This window comes from Ramularia collo-cygni (assembly GCF_900074925.1).
Source record: "Ramularia collo-cygni strain URUG2 genome assembly, contig: RCC_scaffold01, whole genome shotgun sequence".
Taxonomy (NCBI): domain Eukaryota; kingdom Fungi; phylum Ascomycota; class Dothideomycetes; order Mycosphaerellales; family Mycosphaerellaceae; genus Ramularia; species Ramularia collo-cygni.
This window is the reverse complement of record NW_019716255.1, coordinates 207,459-224,081: the sequence shown is the minus strand read 5'-3', so window position 1 is coordinate 224,081 and position 16,623 is coordinate 207,459. Positions and strand designations below refer to the sequence as shown.

General features: G+C 50.6%; 9 protein-coding genes; 2 read left to right on the top strand and 7 right to left on the bottom strand.

The window, feature by feature from the left end:
• Window positions 1–423: 423 nt before the first annotated feature.
• On the bottom strand, window positions 424–1,227 carry RCC_00086 (uncharacterized protein; the record flags this gene model as incomplete). XM_023765242.1 has 3 exons in its annotated part: window positions 424–730; window positions 809–1,043; window positions 1,128–1,227. The coding sequence occupies 3 exons, from the start codon at window positions 1,225–1,227 to the stop codon at window positions 424–426; spliced, it is 642 nt and encodes a 213-aa protein (XP_023621010.1).
• A 333-nt stretch (window positions 1,228–1,560) lies between these two features.
• On the bottom strand, window positions 1,561–3,711 carry RCC_00085 (uncharacterized protein; the record flags this gene model as incomplete). The annotated part of the gene is made up of 1 exon (XM_023765241.1): window positions 1,561–3,711. One exon carries the CDS (start codon window positions 3,709–3,711, stop codon window positions 1,561–1,563), a length of 2,151 nt encoding a protein of 716 aa, XP_023621009.1.
• Window positions 3,712–3,942: 231 nt separating this feature from the next.
• On the bottom strand, window positions 3,943–4,680 carry RCC_00084 (uncharacterized protein; the record flags this gene model as incomplete). Of its 2 annotated transcripts, XM_023765239.1 has the most annotated exons (3): window positions 3,943–4,046; window positions 4,186–4,464; window positions 4,551–4,680. In XM_023765239.1, the coding sequence occupies 3 exons, from the start codon at window positions 4,678–4,680 to the stop codon at window positions 3,943–3,945; spliced, it is 513 nt and encodes a 170-aa protein (XP_023621007.1). The 2 variants fall into 2 exon arrangements, with proteins under 2 accessions (XP_023621007.1, XP_023621008.1); XM_023765240.1 differs by lacking the exon at window positions 3,943–4,046 and having other exon boundaries at window positions 4,166–4,464.
• A 631-nt stretch (window positions 4,681–5,311) lies between these two features.
• RCC_00083 (uncharacterized protein) lies at window positions 5,312–6,156 on the bottom strand (the record flags this gene model as incomplete). XM_023765238.1 has 2 exons in its annotated part: window positions 5,312–6,003; window positions 6,057–6,156. The coding sequence occupies 2 exons, from the start codon at window positions 6,154–6,156 to the stop codon at window positions 5,312–5,314; spliced, it is 792 nt and encodes a 263-aa protein (XP_023621006.1).
• A 1,554-nt stretch (window positions 6,157–7,710) lies between these two features.
• RCC_00082 (uncharacterized protein) lies at window positions 7,711–8,460 on the bottom strand (the record flags this gene model as incomplete). Its single annotated transcript, XM_023765237.1, has 1 exon — window positions 7,711–8,460. The coding sequence occupies one exon, from the start codon at window positions 8,458–8,460 to the stop codon at window positions 7,711–7,713; it is 750 nt and encodes a 249-aa protein (XP_023621005.1).
• Window positions 8,461–8,653: 193 nt separating this feature from the next.
• Window positions 8,654–10,242, top strand: RCC_00081 (related to 26S proteasome regulatory complex, subunit RPN3/PSMD3; the record flags this gene model as incomplete). XM_023765236.1 has 2 exons in its annotated part: window positions 8,654–8,744; window positions 8,801–10,242. The coding sequence occupies 2 exons, from the start codon at window positions 8,654–8,656 to the stop codon at window positions 10,240–10,242; spliced, it is 1,533 nt and encodes a 510-aa protein (XP_023621004.1).
• A 1,343-nt stretch (window positions 10,243–11,585) lies between these two features.
• On the top strand, window positions 11,586–12,554 carry RCC_00080 (uncharacterized protein; the record flags this gene model as incomplete). Its single annotated transcript, XM_023765235.1, has 1 exon — window positions 11,586–12,554. One exon carries the CDS (start codon window positions 11,586–11,588, stop codon window positions 12,552–12,554), a length of 969 nt encoding a protein of 322 aa, XP_023621003.1.
• Window positions 12,555–13,552: 998 nt separating this feature from the next.
• RCC_00079 (related to aliphatic nitrilase) lies at window positions 13,553–14,863 on the bottom strand (the record flags this gene model as incomplete). XM_023765234.1 has 4 exons in its annotated part: window positions 13,553–13,881; window positions 13,952–14,531; window positions 14,618–14,754; window positions 14,830–14,863. The coding sequence occupies 4 exons, from the start codon at window positions 14,861–14,863 to the stop codon at window positions 13,553–13,555; spliced, it is 1,080 nt and encodes a 359-aa protein (XP_023621002.1).
• Window positions 14,864–15,685: 822 nt separating this feature from the next.
• Window positions 15,686–16,515, bottom strand: RCC_00078 (uncharacterized protein; the record flags this gene model as incomplete). XM_023765233.1 has 2 exons in its annotated part: window positions 15,686–16,297; window positions 16,372–16,515. 2 exons carry the CDS (start codon window positions 16,513–16,515, stop codon window positions 15,686–15,688), a joined length of 756 nt encoding a protein of 251 aa, XP_023621001.1.
• Between the last annotated feature and the right edge of the window lie 108 nt (window positions 16,516–16,623).

Sequence of the window (16,623 nt, the reverse complement as noted above, 5' to 3'; positions counted from 1 at the left end):
GTGCTGCCTGTCAAGTCGAGATTTATCAGGCCTACCGATGATGGCTTTTTGGCCTGAAAATCTCGTCGCCTTGAACACTCTCTCCGCCCGAATACACCAATCATGACCGGGCAATACGAATCAAAACTCGCCGAATCGTGACGGGAGTGACCTCGACCCGCCTCATGGATATGAATGCCATCCGGTGCAGAGGATCGCAGAACAGCGGAAGGGCTACGCATTCCACCGCACCTCATATCGCGCAGCCGAGAGTGAGATTCCAGTGAACTTCGTTATCTGCCTCGCGGCTGATGACATCTGCAAATTGAATCAATCTCACACTAGATACTATCCGCTAACGTACGAAATATTACAATTCTCAAACCCTCTTCATGGATCCACCTTCTTCATTCACCCTCGAAAAATCTTTCCTCATCTTCCTCATCACGGCCACTCAGAAACAACTCTAGCGCCATCGATACAATCGGCCAAAATGTACCCATTGGCACTCCAATCATCCCACGGCAACCCAAAAGCAGTGATCAGATCAATGGCCCTCCAAATCGGCTTTCTGGTAGAAGTCGCCCAAGCATGGAGGTCGAGCTCCAGAATCCGCGGGTGCTTATTGCCTTGCTTTTGGTATTCTTTGCACCRAGATTCTGCGACTCGAAAGTCTGAAGTGAGGAGCATAAAAGGGCTTAGAAGCGTCACTTTCGGATCAAAGAGTTTCTCGAGGTATAAATGAAAATTCCTATAATTCCCGTCAGTAGTCAGAAGAATGATGGAAGTTTCGAGGACTTTTGCTGCTGCTTGCTTGCGCCAAACGTACCAATAATTCGGTCGTATATCGCTACGAGGTCGCAGTCCCCTACATTCATGACCATCATGTACGGCTCGATAGATTCGTGCGGGACAGGAATATGGATCCACAGGTGGTAGCTGCATGGAATCGATCATGAATCTCCCTCTCCGTGCTTTGGGAATTGCAGGACTCAGCCAAGGATTCAGATTTGCTATGGGATGCCAGGTCGTTGAAATCGGAGGTAAACTGATATCTGCACCGGCTGTTTTTGCGGGAAAAACATTTCGAATCAGAAAAAAGGAAGAACTTTCTCGAACAAATGTTCGTCGTTGGCCTGCTTACTTACATGGATACCAAACTCCGTATTTGGTCTGACATTCCATACCTTCAATTGCCGGCGACCACACGGCAACACTCCAATCGCTCCTATCGCGGACAGCTGTCATCCTGCCGGATGGACGGATCAGCCACTTTTGGAAGGAACTCTCAACGATTGTGTTGCGCGGCGTGTGATGATGATATCTCTCCCAAGACAGAGACGGAGGGTGGTCTCATGCCAGTCTTGTTATATTTTTTTGTTTATACTTTTGCATGCATTGATGAGGGCATGCATCCATGCAAAGCAAAATTCCACCATGGGCGTACGCATTCGCTGTGTCAGGCCAACCCCAGCATCGCCCAGAGTTCTCAACCCTGTCGATGAGCTGGAAGGAAAAAATCGAAAGATTCATTCGCTGGTGTAGAGCTTCGAATACAGGGATTGCTAGGTTGTTGTCAAATCATCTGAGACAAATCCAGACAAGGTCATCGTCGCTTTGACGATAGAAATCCTTCAAGCGATCAATGGCATCCTGTCGAGCGGTCTTGAACTGCTCATCTCTTTTGCTGAGATTAAACCCATTATTCTTCTCGACCTTCATTTCTTTCCGCGCTTCGGACTGCATCCAACTTTTAAGTGCACCGTCACAGGTTCGAAGACTTGTCAAATGAGAACTCCATACAACATCATCAAGACCCAGGACTTCAGCCTCTGTGACGCCTGTCATGAAAGCGTCGCCCAAGAGTTTATACCTCCCGTCCACATCTTCCCGAACGAGAAATGGATATGGCGAGCCAGCGAACTGACAAAGTTGATCACCAATTTTCGCGTCCGAGGGAACCCATCCAGCTCCACTTCTAGAGCCGCAGTTTGCAATGCACAGGAGACGATCTCGATCCACCGGGTATCCAGTGATATAAGGCTTCAGCTGTCTACAAACGGACTGAAGGTCTAGAGTATCCATGTCTTCCGAATCTTCATCAAGCCATTTCGAGATCGTTTCCACGTGAAGAGAAGCGCCGTCTTTGGCACGATCACAAGAGAAAATTGCGTCCAATTTTTCAACAACACCCGCATCATCAGTGTCCACGGAGTCGATATATGCGTATTGCTCGAGAAAGCGTCGACAACGAGCATGCCAGCGAAGCAATTCCACTCCTTCGGCAGATGGACACTTCTCGCCTGAACGTCTGTGGGTATGTTTTGAAGGACACTGCGATGTCTCTAGAAGTGCGGTGATTTCCCCAAAACACCTCCCTCTGATACAGAGCTCCAGAGGTTTCTCGGGGGAGATATAGCAACGAAAGAGTGCAGCGTCGGCATAGAATTGCCGCTCAGCAAACGCCCACTGGTAGTATGTATTCTTCGCGCGTGATCTCTCTGATAAATGCTGTAGATCCGGTACCCAGGATGGTCTTGCTAGGAATTTGGCTTCTGCGGCTTCTGTGGAAGTGAGAGCGAGGAGTAGAACGGCGTGTCCACCGGGTCGATTTGCTTGTGCTGTGATGTAGACTTCTGCTACTCGTCGATATACCTCTGCAACGGAGAGGGTGTAATCCGCACGTAGACTTGGTATGTCACGCAAACCGAGTACTCTCGAAACACCAAAAATTCGATCGTGCGGATTTCGACATTGTAGCTTGGACATCATGAGTAGATCTTTACATAGCTCCGTGGGCCTAAAAGTGTCTGTTTTTCGTTGACGGTGACGAGACCGGAGTTGGTTGAGGTAGTTGGTTTGTGCCCATACTTTTCGCAATTCTGCTCGAGGAATGGCTGTGGTGTATTGTTGATCAATGTACTCCTGATCTCCTTGATATTGGCCCGGCACTCGGGAGAGTTCGGTGAACATTTCCCAGGGTGCGTGATGTCTACCGCAGTAGACCTCCACGGCTTGGGCGAAGACAATCTCTTGCACAACCCATAGGCGCTGGAAAAATGGTCGTTCTAGCAGCTTCGCGATTGCTGTCAGTCCACTCGCAAGTGTTACTGGAGTACCATCCGGAACCGTTTCATTGCAACAGGCGCAGCGCTCCGCATAGGGAAGATACTGCTCCATTAGAGCGAGCAGTTCCTTTCTCGATCTGTCACCTTGAGGGGTAATAGGCATGTTCAACGCCGCGAACGCAAGAGTATCAGAACCATTGCCCAGCGGATCGCCAAGCCATACCAGAACACGCGTTGCTTTTGCAAAGATGTCGCCCATCAGCTCCACCTGGGAGGATCTTTCGGATGTATTTGCTTGATCTATGCACACGGCATCAGCCCATAGACTCCTGCTCCTGTCCGGATATCGAAATGCCTGAAGTGCTGAGTGGAGCGATTCCGTCAGGAGCATCTCGCCACCCTCTGCAAACTTGCAGGATTTCGGGAAGAMGGGTTCTCCCCAGCAATAGGAGATGGCCTCGTAGTGATGAGTATAGCCCCCAATGCCATCACTGGTATATTCATTGCGATTTATCAGATCGCTCAAGGAAATTGTCTGGAGACTTGCTTCAAGCGGAGATCCAGGCAGCCCTGCGTTCAAAATCAAGATTCTGATCTGATCATGATGCAGTGCTTGATGGTGCGAGAGATTGGTGGTCTCAGGGTGACCGGCGTGGAGCGACATTAGTATATCTCATCCACATGCATGGTGCTCTGATCTCTCCTTGCACACAAGTGGCAATCGAGACGAAGGACGCAAGCAATGCGTACTTTTGGCCGCTCTTGCCACGTAGAAAAGTGAGTTCGTAAGTAGTTACAAGGATCGAATAGTTATTCTACCAGGTCATCAATTGATATTCTCCCTCACAAAACTCCTGGAACCCGAACCACATCCATACCTGTAACTCCCGAGACGCTAAGGAAGCAGCAGAACATCCTCCGCCTCCTTTCCCCCTCTCCCTATCAACCCAATATCCTTTCCCTTAATCCTAATAAGCTCCCATCGATAACGCGGTCTATCTGTTCCCAACCCATCAGTCTCATCCTCTCAACACAACCCCCCAGAGCAGACCCCCAAATTCTCAACACCACTCACTTGAAAACCAGGCTTTCCCACACATCATCATAATCATCAAATATCAAAAAAAATTAGACTTACTACCATCCCTCTCAATCCTACTCTTCTCCCCCAAATTCCCAGCCAAGCAAAGCAACAAACTCTCCATAGCGTCAAAATAAGACCTCTTCTCCTCACTCTGCAACGCAGTCCTCCTACTCTCGGGCCTCCCATAAACCAACACAGCCGTGATTCCTTGCGCGCTAGGTTTCCTGATGATGACAATATCGAAGATTTCTTCCCGACGGACGGGTCCTTGTATTAGACCTTTGCCGCTGAGATATCGCTTGAAAATGTCTGGGTAGAGCATTCGGGCGTCGGCTTGAGAGGAGATTAGTACGGCATCTTTTTTTGTGTTTTTTTTTTGCTTTGGAATTCCATCGCGAGTAGGAATTGTAGGGACTCACCGATGATTTGTTCGCGGAGTTCGGTGATTGTTGCGTTGCCTGCGCTGGGTTGTGCTACTCGTGTACTGGCTGTTACGGCGCTGTGGTTCGAATGGCTCGAGTGGATCGAGTGGGCTGTGTGGACACTCATCGTAATGGCGGTTTCTGCGAGGAATTCTGTGCGCTGGAGTTCTATGGGGAAAAGGGCAACTGTATAGAAGTGGGGAAGACGAGGAGGGGATCTTGGTAGGTGGTGGGGAGCCGTTACTTATTGTTRCCAAACTGGCGGCCATTCTGCTAACGGTCAATACAATACACTCACCACGTGCTGATTGATATGCTTTTGGCATAGGTTCGACCACCCACATCACTGGCATGAGACGGTCTCATGGACATTTTCTGAATCTTTATGGATCGAGTTTCGTGCTGGGACCATGGGACTCTGCAGTGTCTTTGCACATCTATGGAGAGAATTCGTCTACCCTAGAACTATTGATAGAGAAGCCTTCATCGATACAAGACATTCTCAGTCGTCTTTGTTACTTCCCAAGGCTTGCTCTCTGCAGAATCGACAATTTAGAGCTGCGGGAACCTTTACTATCAGTAGAGTAGCCGTTATACAATGGAGAGGGTAGTTGAGGGCGCTGTTTTGTTGATGACTTTCTCATATCGTCAGCTCTGAACTACCCTCTATGCCCAGGCGGCTGTTCCGGGATTCCATCTTGACACGACAGAAGACTCTGCGCAAGTTTAGCGCCTTGAACTGTACCTCCTTGCTTTTCTCATTGCTTCGGCAGACACAATCCGCTCATAGGCGAGTCGTTACGACTGGAAGTTCCCTTCGCCGGTGCGCTCTCCCTTAAGTTAACCAGCCGCTGCACTGTCGCTTCCAGTAAAGCTCCCATGGCCCCATAATACGTCTTCTTTCCTCCTCCTTGCATTGCGAATTTGAGATCCTCGAGACGTCCATAGACTAAGCTGGCTTGTAAAGAACTCTCGAGACCTTGTGTGATGGCAATGTCGAAGATTTCAGATTCTGGGATGATGAGCGGGACCTGTCGAGATATAGGCCTGTACTTGCTGTCTCGCCCCATAACTGTCTCGGTGATACGACCGGTGGTGTAGTCTTGAACGATATTCGGGAAGCATTGACGTGCATTTGCGAGGATCTGTGCTCGGAGTTCTGGGAGTGATGGTGACGGGATAGTCTGCTGTGAAGATCGCTCTTCGAGAAGTCGTTTGCACTCTATCAACAATCTATCCATCGCCTCTCGATCCCCTCGGTGGGAATTTGATCCAGTAGTCGGGGAATCATGTGCATCGAATGGAATATTAGCGCCCACGACTTGGATATTTTGAAGTTCCAATTCGTTTGCTAGCAGTAACTCGGCATGCTTTCCAAGAGCATTCGTGACGACGACGATGTGATTCGATCTTCCGGGGGGCAGGTCATGATATAACTGTCGTGCACCATCTATTCCAATGTCAATTCTTCGTCTTGTAGCAAGGTAATCAGAGACAGCATGCCGTAGATGTATTCCTGCAGGTCGAGGTGCGGCAACTCTTCCGCGCAAGTGACAATTTCGACTTCCGATTCTTGTCGCGGGTCTTCTGCTTCGTCGCTCATTTTGTAAATGTTGTAAGCATGGGTTGTTTGTTGAGTTGTTCGTGTTTAGTGAAGGACAAGTTCATCCGGCGAGACGGGAAGTAACGTTCGGCTGGCTGCATTCACTCGCGGATGGCGCTAGTAGCGATAAATGACCTACTAGCATATTATATGCAAAGTTTGTCTCGTAAAGCTGTACACCGAGAGGCTTTCCGGGATCGACAGAGTAATAGTTGTGCATAGCGTATTGGACACTTGGTGGAACCAAATCTACTTCAGTGGTCGATGAGCAAGGTCCGGAGAAATTGAAGATTGCCGCCCTATCTACAACACTGAACGGTTTTCGGATATCCCCAACAACAACAACAACAACAACAACAACAACAACAGCACGAATGAGAAGAGATACTACATCAGACATTTTGACCTTCCGCGAGGCTGCTTCTTTGTGTGCTTTCAGCTGCCTGCTGGCGAGTATTGTCGTCGATTCACTACAAGGAGAGCCGGCAACCTTCAAGCTCACCAACCCTTGGTGCGAACCGTTCTAGTGGGCGATGAGATACTCTCATCCGGACGTTTTACCTAGATGATCTTTGCGTGWGACAGACTATCCGCAAACAAAGGCATAAATCTGACAATCAGCTTCAGATGCATAATCATACAGGTGGGAAGTCGCCCCGAAAATGATTGATTTCAACCGTGACACCTTCTTGTCACCGATACCTTACTTGGAACTTGAGGTGTTGGTGAATGGAGGTATTGGTGAATGAATGTGCTCAAACAGCCAACTCCGACTCGCAGATAAGGTATCTACACGCAATCTCATCGCGTCAGCGTCAACTTCAATCTTCTTCAGCAATCGGTGTTCTCTGTCGACAGCCTGCCAATATCTGAATGTATCATGAAGGATCACATCGTCTCGTTGAAGTATTCGAACCTCCTTTCTGCCACAAAGCCCATCTCACAGATCTTTGCTGGCTTTAGTCGTGTCGACCCCAACAAACACCCTACTGCACTTACGTCGCCAATTTCGCCCACTTCTGGTTTGACGAACGTCCTGCCGGCGGTGTGTCCACAGATCCAAAAGGGACTTCCACCCTGGGTCTGAAGTGCAGCGAGCCAGCCGTCTAGAGACGTGGGCTCAAATCCCACTCGACCATCTTCTCGATCTCCATCAGAGCGCGCCGTGTTGGAAACCGTGCTCCGTCAATTGGAGTTTCTTCATAGTCCTGAAGTGCCGCTCAATGCTTTTGCGCGCCATGAGCACCTTGGACTGCTTTGCCGGCGTCTTCAGTCGAGCTCGCACGCTTCTTCGCCAGCTGTGCGTTGATGTAATCCCATTTCACATCACCTGAAAGGGAAACTGTGTTCCGGGATTGTCCTCGTGGATTGTGGTCGTGCCTTCCTCGGTCGCACCTTCCTGGAGCATTCTGGCCAGATGAACGTCGCCTCGTTCATGGGACACTAGCGCCACACGGTCCCTAGTACATCTGCGCCAATGACACGTTTTCAGCTGGTACTGATTCCGTTGTACAGTGGTGTAGGGATGGACGATGGCGTCTCGTTCAGCTCAGCTCAGCGCATCAGCCCGCCCAAGTCCTTCTCCATGCCAGCAACTCGCTCCTCCAGAGCCTTCTTCTTCGCCTCCAGCTCTCTGATTTCCTTTTCCTCTGCTTCCATGTCATCTGCACTCATTCCCACGAATGCATCCTCCTGCATTGGCTCCCCATGATCTCCCTCATCCTTCTCGTCTTCGTCTTCCACATCCCCGTATCCCCTCCTCCCCGCCAACGCCTCACTCTGCTTTGCGACTCTCTGCTCATGATAAGCAATGTTATTTCTCAACTGCTCATACCGCCGTCTCAAATGCGAGATGCTCTCATTCGCGCCAGGAATGGCATAGACGTTCAATAGTCGTTCAGCGCCTTCTAGCAGCACCTCCACGTCCACATCTCCCTTTGCACGCATTCCTTCTCTCCGCGTTCGTTGATAGAGATCGCCTCCTAGCACGGCTGCAACAGCTTTATTCCTCGGTGTTTGACGGCCTCCGCCGTACATTGTTGCTCTGCGAGATTGATTTGGCTGGGGAGCTGCTACAATTCCTGGCGTATTGTCTGAGCTGAGGGTAGATCTTGAGGGGAGAGGAGGTGGGGCGAGGTGGAAGAGGGCGCGTTCATGCTGCTCCGTGTCGCGAATGAGGGATGTGATTTCATTCGCATTGAGAAGGGCATTGGTGAAGCGTTTGGGGCCGGGAAATGGCAGCTCGGCGATTGATGTTGCGCAGAGGGAGATTTGCGAGAGATGTGATGTGAGTAGAGAGGCCATGTTTCTTGTATCTCATGTGCATGAGGGGTGCTGTGTTTGGAAGACGTGAATTTGGATTGGCGGCGCGTCGGTGAAACATCGGCTCGGAGCTCTCGTGGATCGCCTGCTGCCATCATCGTCCTTCAACACACCTTAGACACACCTCTCATTGCATCACACCATCCCTTCAATCTCGCCAATCATACCGCCCAACATGGCCGACGATAAGATGGATGTCGATGCGAGCAACGGCGAAAAAGTGGAGGAGAAGGAGAAGGCTCCTGTAGTGCTCTCACCGCAGCAGAGTAAGGCAGGCATCACGCTCTACCTCGCCGACAGCATACTGACAATCCATTGCCAGTCATCACCAACAACTTTGCCCTCATCAACTCTGCAGTGCAATCCTTTGACTCGCGCTTCACCCTTCGCGCCCTGCGATCCATCTCGTCCCTCCGCAAGTCGCCCACGTTCGCCGCTGCCATCGCACACGCCATCCGCACCGCATACCCCAAGTCGAGCAACCGGGGGCGTCAGATTCTGGAGGAGTTGCTACCATCGGAGGCTGTCAAGGAGGCGGCAGCATCGGCGCCGGCACAGAACGGAGACGCTTCTGCGCATGAAGAGCAGGTCCATCCCGAAATCTGGGCGTACTTGGGCGTGCTGGTGCAGGTCCATCTCTACGATACGGGCAAGTGGGAGGAAGGAGCCGAGTTCAGCGAGAACTTTGTCGAGCGCGTGCGGAGCTGGAATCGCAGAACCCTCGATCAGATTGGTACCAAGGCCTACTTCTACTATGCTTTGTTCCACGAGGAGCTCGACCCCAAGCCGCCTTCCAAACAGTCACAGGTCATTGATATCCGCCCCAAGCTGTTGGCCGCATTACGATCTGCCGTACTGCGCAAAGACTCGGATACTCAGGCCGCGGTGACGGTTCTCCTCCTTCGCAACTACATCTCCACGGCCGACATCAACCAGGCCGATCTCCTCGTCGCTCAGACCTCTTTCCCCGCTTCCGCCTCCAACAACCAGCAATGTCGCTACCTATACTATCTGGGCCGTATCCGCGCCATCCAGCTTGACTACACCCAGGCGCACGAGCATCTCGAATCCGCGACTCGCAAGTCACCCACCACCGGTCCCGCCGTTGGTTTCTACCAGCAGGCCATGAAGCTGCGTATTGTGGTGGAGCTTCTCATGGGAGACATTCCCGAGCGCTCCCTCTTCCGCCAGCCGGCTCTCGAGGCTGCTCTCTACCCGTACTTCAAGCTCGTGCAGGCTGTACGCGTGGGCGACCTGCAGGCTTTCCTCAAATGTACCAGCGTCAGCGAGGCACAGTTCCGCAAAGATGGCACTTACACGCTGATCCTCCGTCTGCGACAAAATGTCATCAAGACGGGTGTGCGCATGCTGTCGCTCAGCTACTCGCGGATCTCACTTCGCGATATTTGCACGCGCTTGGGCGTAGAGAGTGAAGAGTCTGCCGAGTACATTACTGCAAAGGCCATCCGAGATGGAGTGATTGAGGCGAGCCTGGATCACCAGAATGGACACATGGTGACGACTGCACAGAGGGATGCGTACAGCACGACGGAGCCCAGCGAGGCATTCAACGCTCGTGTTGATGCATTATTGGGAATGCGAGACGAGTGTGTCATGGCCATGRGATATCCCATGAACAAACATCGGCAGGAAATTGCCGAAGCTGCCAAAGCACGAGAGAGGGAGAGAGAATTGGCGAAGGAGATTATTGATGGAGAGGGTGGCGACGGAGAAGGTGACGATGGTGGATTCGATGGTTTGTAGGGGCCCGCTGTGAGAGGATGCAAAGGGCGGAGTGTACTATACTGATAGACTGGTCGGGGGAGACAACGGCAAATCCTCGTGGCCAGCGACCCAACTGCGGACTGCCCACCATTCAGAGACTCATAAACACGTGCTCACAATACAAGACGTACGTACAGTACGAGGATGTTCATGCTTGTTGCTACCGGATCGAATGATGGGAGACAGCGTGGTGGTGCCATCTCTTCGTTCACGGTGTGATAGAATACGAGACTTGGGAAGATTTGTCCCGGGGCAACATCTATAATGTTTCCAACACCCTGCTCCAACACATTCGACCATAGGTACACGAATAGCAAGCCGTCCCGTCCGCTCCGGCCTATTGAAACGTGTAATCGCTAGATTAGTACTCAAGTCGGTGACGATTGGGGAATTCCTAGTGTTGAATGTTTTGTTTCTTTTTTTTTTTGGCTTGTGGGTTTTGTGTGAGAGAGACGGGCCGAATATGACATCCTAGCAACCCAGGTATGTTTGAATACCTACCTTACTTCAAACTTCTGGTGGATCTCGATCTTCCTTTTCATCACTTCACACATATCTACAGCCCTCAACAGCAGCAAGTGCCGACGATACATTCCGTTCCAAGCCTCGTCTAGAATTAAAGCTCCACTCAGTCCAAACCGGAGGAGATGCGCTCTGCTCTCGCTCGAAGCGACATGTCGGTCGGCTATTCATTAATATCCATCTGTCGCGTCCAGATGTGACCGGTCCTTGTAATCGGTCTATCGGCAGCATTCCTCACTCAACAAATTGAGATGCTATTTGATGTCTGTCATTCACGCACACTACCCTGCGTCTCGCCGCCTTCAAAGTCGTCATCTGTCAGTCAGCAAAGGTATCCATAGCATCCTGCGATATGGTAAGCATAGGGCATCGCCTCCAGCTGGTCGTGCGGCTGAAGACGATCGTACCTTACACTTTTAGACGTGTAGAATATGTCGGATCCTCTCCTCCGGTACTAGTTCAGTATCAGTTTGATGGCTGTTCATACTTATCATTTATCCCTCGCTCGAACCCCTTCCTCTCATCCCTCACCCACTCACATTCATCTCTCCATGTCTCTCTCATTGTCATTCCTCTGGCTGCTCCTGCCTCTCTTCACAAGTATCCTAGCATACACACCCCTCCCACCTTCCTCCGATGCCTTCTACCAACCCCCCTCAGGACTCCAAGAACATTCCAATGGCGAAATCCTCCGTTCCCGTCTCCTACCCACCTGTCCCGCAGGCCTGACCACTCCCATCGAAGCAACCTACCAAATCCTCTACCGTACATCAGACAGCAATGGACACGCCCAAGCAGCAATGACCACCCTTCTCGTCCCCTGCAACGCCACCACCACCAAACTCTTCTCCATGCAAAACGCCTACGACTCCCCTGCCACAGACTGTGCTCCCTCCTATCAACTCCACCTCCCCACCTCCGTCATCCCAGAACGCTCCATCATCGACCAAGCTTTAGCGGAAGGCTGGTACGTCTCCACCCCGGACTTCGAAGGCTTTCAGAGCTCCTTCACCAACGGCATCTTCTCCGGCCAAGCAGTCCTCGATTCCCTCCGCGCCGTCTTGGCGTCGGGGGAAACCACCGGTCTTGAGGAGTCCGCGAATGTGGTCCTGGCGGGTGGCTCCGGTGGGGCTTTGGGGAGTGAATGGGCGTTGGAGTTGCAGGAGAGCTATGCTCCTGAGTTGACGATCTCCGGCGCCCTTCTCACGGCTTTGGCGCCGAATTTGACATCTGTTTTCCAAGCCATAGAAGGGCAGAGTAATTCCGCTCTAATTCCTTCTGCATTATTAGGTCTGGCGAAACAGTCCATGGAATTATCCGCTTGGCTTGGGGAGAATCTCATTCCGGAATGTGAAGATTCCCCATCTTTCTTCCAAGCAGCGAGTGCGTCCTGCTACAACAATTTCCAACAAATCTTCGGAGCGCAAAATGTCTCTCAGAAATATTTCGGCCGAGCAGACGCTCTCTTGGATGCTATACCACAAGCTGTACTCCGACAAGTAGGAATCATGGGCCAGCATGGCATTCCTCGCGTGCCGATTTTCGCGTACAAGGGGACTGCGGATGAGATTTCTCCGGTCAAGGATACGGATTCTTTGGTGTTGAAGTATTGTGGTGCTGGGGCTAAGRTTGAGTATGTCCGGGGAGTGAATCTTACGCATGCGGAATCGGGGATTGAGGGGTTTGAGGCTGGGTGGACGTGGGTCAGGGAGAGGTTGGATGGGGTTGAGGTTCAAGGGGGGTGTCATTCTAAGGATGTCGTTGTGTAGTGTTGTATAGTATCGATGGATCGTAGTTTTGGTCTCCCGTTTGGGATAATGTAATGAGAGGAGCTTGGAAGTACCATGTAATTGATCGTTTGTTGGTTATAACTTTTTTGGTAATCGTACATACATTCCATCGTGAAAGTCGCTTGCGATATTCCCTACCCTACCCACCGCATCACTGACAAGTGCCAAGAAATTCTTCGACCGAGTATACCCAGGAAACTGCATCAACAGCCCATCATCAATCTTATGCAATTGCGGACAATCCAACCCTCCAAGATACCCCCCAAACGCTCCAGCACGAGAGAGAGAGAACGAGAGAGAGAGGTCTGGTGTTTAAACGAGCAGACCAATCTTTCCAAACGTGGTCTCGTACCCGACGAGTGGAAGAGGTACTATGTAGAGGTAAAGATGACTTCTATAGCGTTCCGCATACGATCCACGTGGAGTTGAGTCAAAGTAAGATGTCTTTCCATCTAAGCCATAACAGGCAGCTCGTCTAGGGGATTTCTTACGCCATGACATGGAGACCGACAGAATACAAGCATCTATTAAGACGGATTAGACTTTCCTATAGCCTAGCCCGTCTCTATACTACTCTAGGAGGCATACGCGAGTTAGTAGTACCTCTCGGTATGTTTAGTTAGTAAAGAGTTCGCTGCTATGTGAAAGTCAGCGAGGGAGGTTTTTCAAGGCGAGGATGAGGCAGGGCTGGCTCGTTTGTCAAGTGTAAGTGGACGTCTGGATGTTGTGATTTGTTGGTTGTTGTATTTGTAGACCTTTGACTAGCACTGAGCTAGAATTTCTGCTCAAGTCCAGCAGGCTCAGTATCGATCAGATGATGGCGAGGTTGGGTACTTTCTTCCGAGAGGACCAGCTCGCATACTGAGATCATTCTGCTGTCGTATTGCTAGGAACATCTCGTTGTTGACGGTGTTATAACACCTCGGCATGCAGACGAATGAGTTCTGCTGCAGCTTCATAATACCTCACCGTGCATCTCAAGTGCTATCATCCGCTTCATCAATCGGTGGGACAGGTGCATCCCTCTCCTTGTATTCCTCTCGCCCTCGAAATGCATTCTCAGGCCCCATCCTACTTCTCGACACTTGCAGATCGAAAATATCGAATCTCTGATACCCACCAACAACATCGTGGAATTGCTTCGGAGCAATGCATTCATTAAGATCCAAATCCGCGTACGCAATGCCCTCTTCCCCTTGTACTTGTTCGCCGATTTGTGCTCCCGTGGGATCCAAGAAACAAGAGGCTCCTTGAGTAAGCGAGTCAAGCGTAGCAGCTGAAGATGGGGCATGCTTGACAATGGCATCTAAATAGCATAGCATAGCTCGTCAGTCATACCATCTCGAAGAAAGATCCCCAGCAAGAGATAACCATACCTCTCATACCCCTATCCATAAACCCAGAACACATCACCCCAAAACACTTCGCCTCGAAACAATGCGCCGCGCTCCTCGTCCGATTAGCAGCAACATTATCATACTGCCTCTCCGCCCCCTCCCCACCCTCCCTCTCACTCCTTTCCCCAACCCTCACAGTAGGCCACACAGCCGGCCAAGTACTAACATGCACCTGTTCCCCCTGCGCCATCAACGTCCACCTTGCCAAAGGATTCGTATTCTCCCCACAAATCAAGCCCCCAACCCTCCCACACCGTCCCGTCTCAACGACTCTCAACCCCTCCCCATCTCCAGCCGCCCAAACCAATTTCTCGTAAAATGTAGGTGCGATTTTTCGATGATGGTTGAGGATTTTTCCCGTGTCGGAGATGAGGATTGAAGCGTTCCAGATACATCCTAGACTGGAGTGGGAACGCTCGTTGAAACCTATGTGTGCGAAAATGTTGTGTTGAAGACAGGTTTGTTGGAGGGTGGTGATTTCGGGGCTGTTGATTAGGAGACTTTCGCGGGCGAGGGTTTTGAAGAAGGAGTGGTTGTCTATGGGTGCTGAGACTCCGGCCTATATAGTATCCTATTAATATGGATTTCTATGTGATGATGATATGACAAGAGGTTTTCATAGCGTGGATTGTTATATGTACCTACCCAAAGAGGAAAAGCAGGAATATAACTCTCCGGGAAAACGACCAGATCGGCTTTATTCCTCGCGGCCTCACTGATTAGAGAAATTGTCTTTTGGACCGTCTTTGCGGTATCGAGGAAAATGGGGGCAACATTGCAGGCTGTGATGATGAAGAGAGGATGTTAGTTGGAAACTCAAGGCTGTGGTCGAGACTCTTTGGATGGGAAAAGTGTACCGGCGACTCGAACTTTGGGAAGCCAGGCGGCCATGACGTGATGTCAGGTTTGGGGGGTCTAAAAGGCTTGCTAACAATAAATGATGATGATGGAATGTGAAGAAGCCTCACTAGGTACTCTCCTTTCCAGCTCTCGTTATTCCTCTGTCCGTTGAGCGAGCGTGCGGGGTATAGGTAGAACTATGGTTCCAAATCTACGTCACCGCTTCCAATTCGGCTTCATCTTCGGATATGTTTCTTGCCTCTAGATTTTCCTAACAAGATTGAGATCAAAAGTCCTTAGAAGCCTGTTCTTAATATCAAAATTCGTTCCTGGATACTGATCCATCGATTTTGCTGAAATATGCCTTTGATCCGGTACTTGACCTGACACAACCACCTAAATTTGTCCGATTGATCGACAACACCGGCTCTCGTGTGTCTGAAAGAAAAGATGAGAATGTAAGGTGGTAGATGAGGCGTATTGTTGATGTAATGTACAGAGTTCACAATGATGTAAGAACAGCTTTAATGCACGCAGTTGCTCCACCCCTCCTTCCTCTCTGAAACAACAGACAGTTTCTCCATGGGAGCTATTTCCAGAAAATCCGCGCTATGTGAAACAGAAACGGCCCGTGCTGACACTAGCACTAGTGAGTACAGATGTGAGTGAATGAAAAAAAAAACGTGTTCATAAAACGTCTCGTCTCCCGCTGCCGCATCAACTACTCAAGTTGCTAAACAAAATGCTCGCATAAAGTGATTCCCTCTCACTCGCTCCTCAAAAAATTCAAAAGTCATTCCTCCCGCTACAAAAATCATCGAGTACCCGCTGATCAAAAGCTTCCCTCCCAACTTCCACTCCATCCCCTCCCTCTCACGTCCACACACACAATCCCCTCTTCCTCCTCTCCGTAGCCTTCTTCAAGACCTCCAATAAAGGCACCACCTTCTCCCACACCAACCCCTCCCCCATAACACGATCCACCAAATCAAACGCCATACTCGCCCTACAACACCCCGCATCCCATTTCGTACAATTATCCTCACAACTCACCCCTCTAACGCGATCCTCAAAAAACGCCCTACACCACACCATCAAATTCCCCCAACTCTGCGATTTCCTCGMAAAAGTCAATTTGATATCGACTTTTTGCACGAAGCGGGAGTCGCCTGCTTGTTTACAAAAGGCTTGCAGAAGAGAGGAATCGTAGTCGTGGATGTGGAAGTTGAAGGGCGTGTCGAAGTAGTAGATTGAGGAGGCTTCGTTGCGGATGGTTTTGCACGTGCGGAGGAGAGGGGGTTGGGAGAAGTTGTCTTTTGTGATGGTGAGGCGTTTGCGAGGGGAGGATTTGGATTTCTTGGGTGCGAGGACGTATTCGTAGATTCGGGTTCGGAGTTCTGGGGGGAGGTCGAGGAGGCGGCAGATGGTGTTGTCGATGGGGATACTGGCGAGGAGTTTGGCGGGGATTTTCTTCTTTTTGGGGGGCTGTGTGGTTGTTGTGGTTAGCATTGATTCTTCTTCTTGTTTTTATGTCTGGTACGGAGGAGGGGTGTGATTACTTTGATCGCTTCTGCTCTCTTCTTGGTTGCCGCATGTGCCAGACGCTTTCTCGCCTCAATGTTGGATGCGCGGCGCTGATCGAGAACATCCTTCTGATCCTTCTGATATCTTGACAGCAGCGTGAAGTGGCTGGTGACGCTCATTGTGTCGGACATCATTGAATGGTCCAGTGTTTCTCAAGCTTGAATAGAAAATCCGATTCGGTCTTCACCAAAAGTCCAATACGTGCGTCGTATGATTGCRGTCGGGTA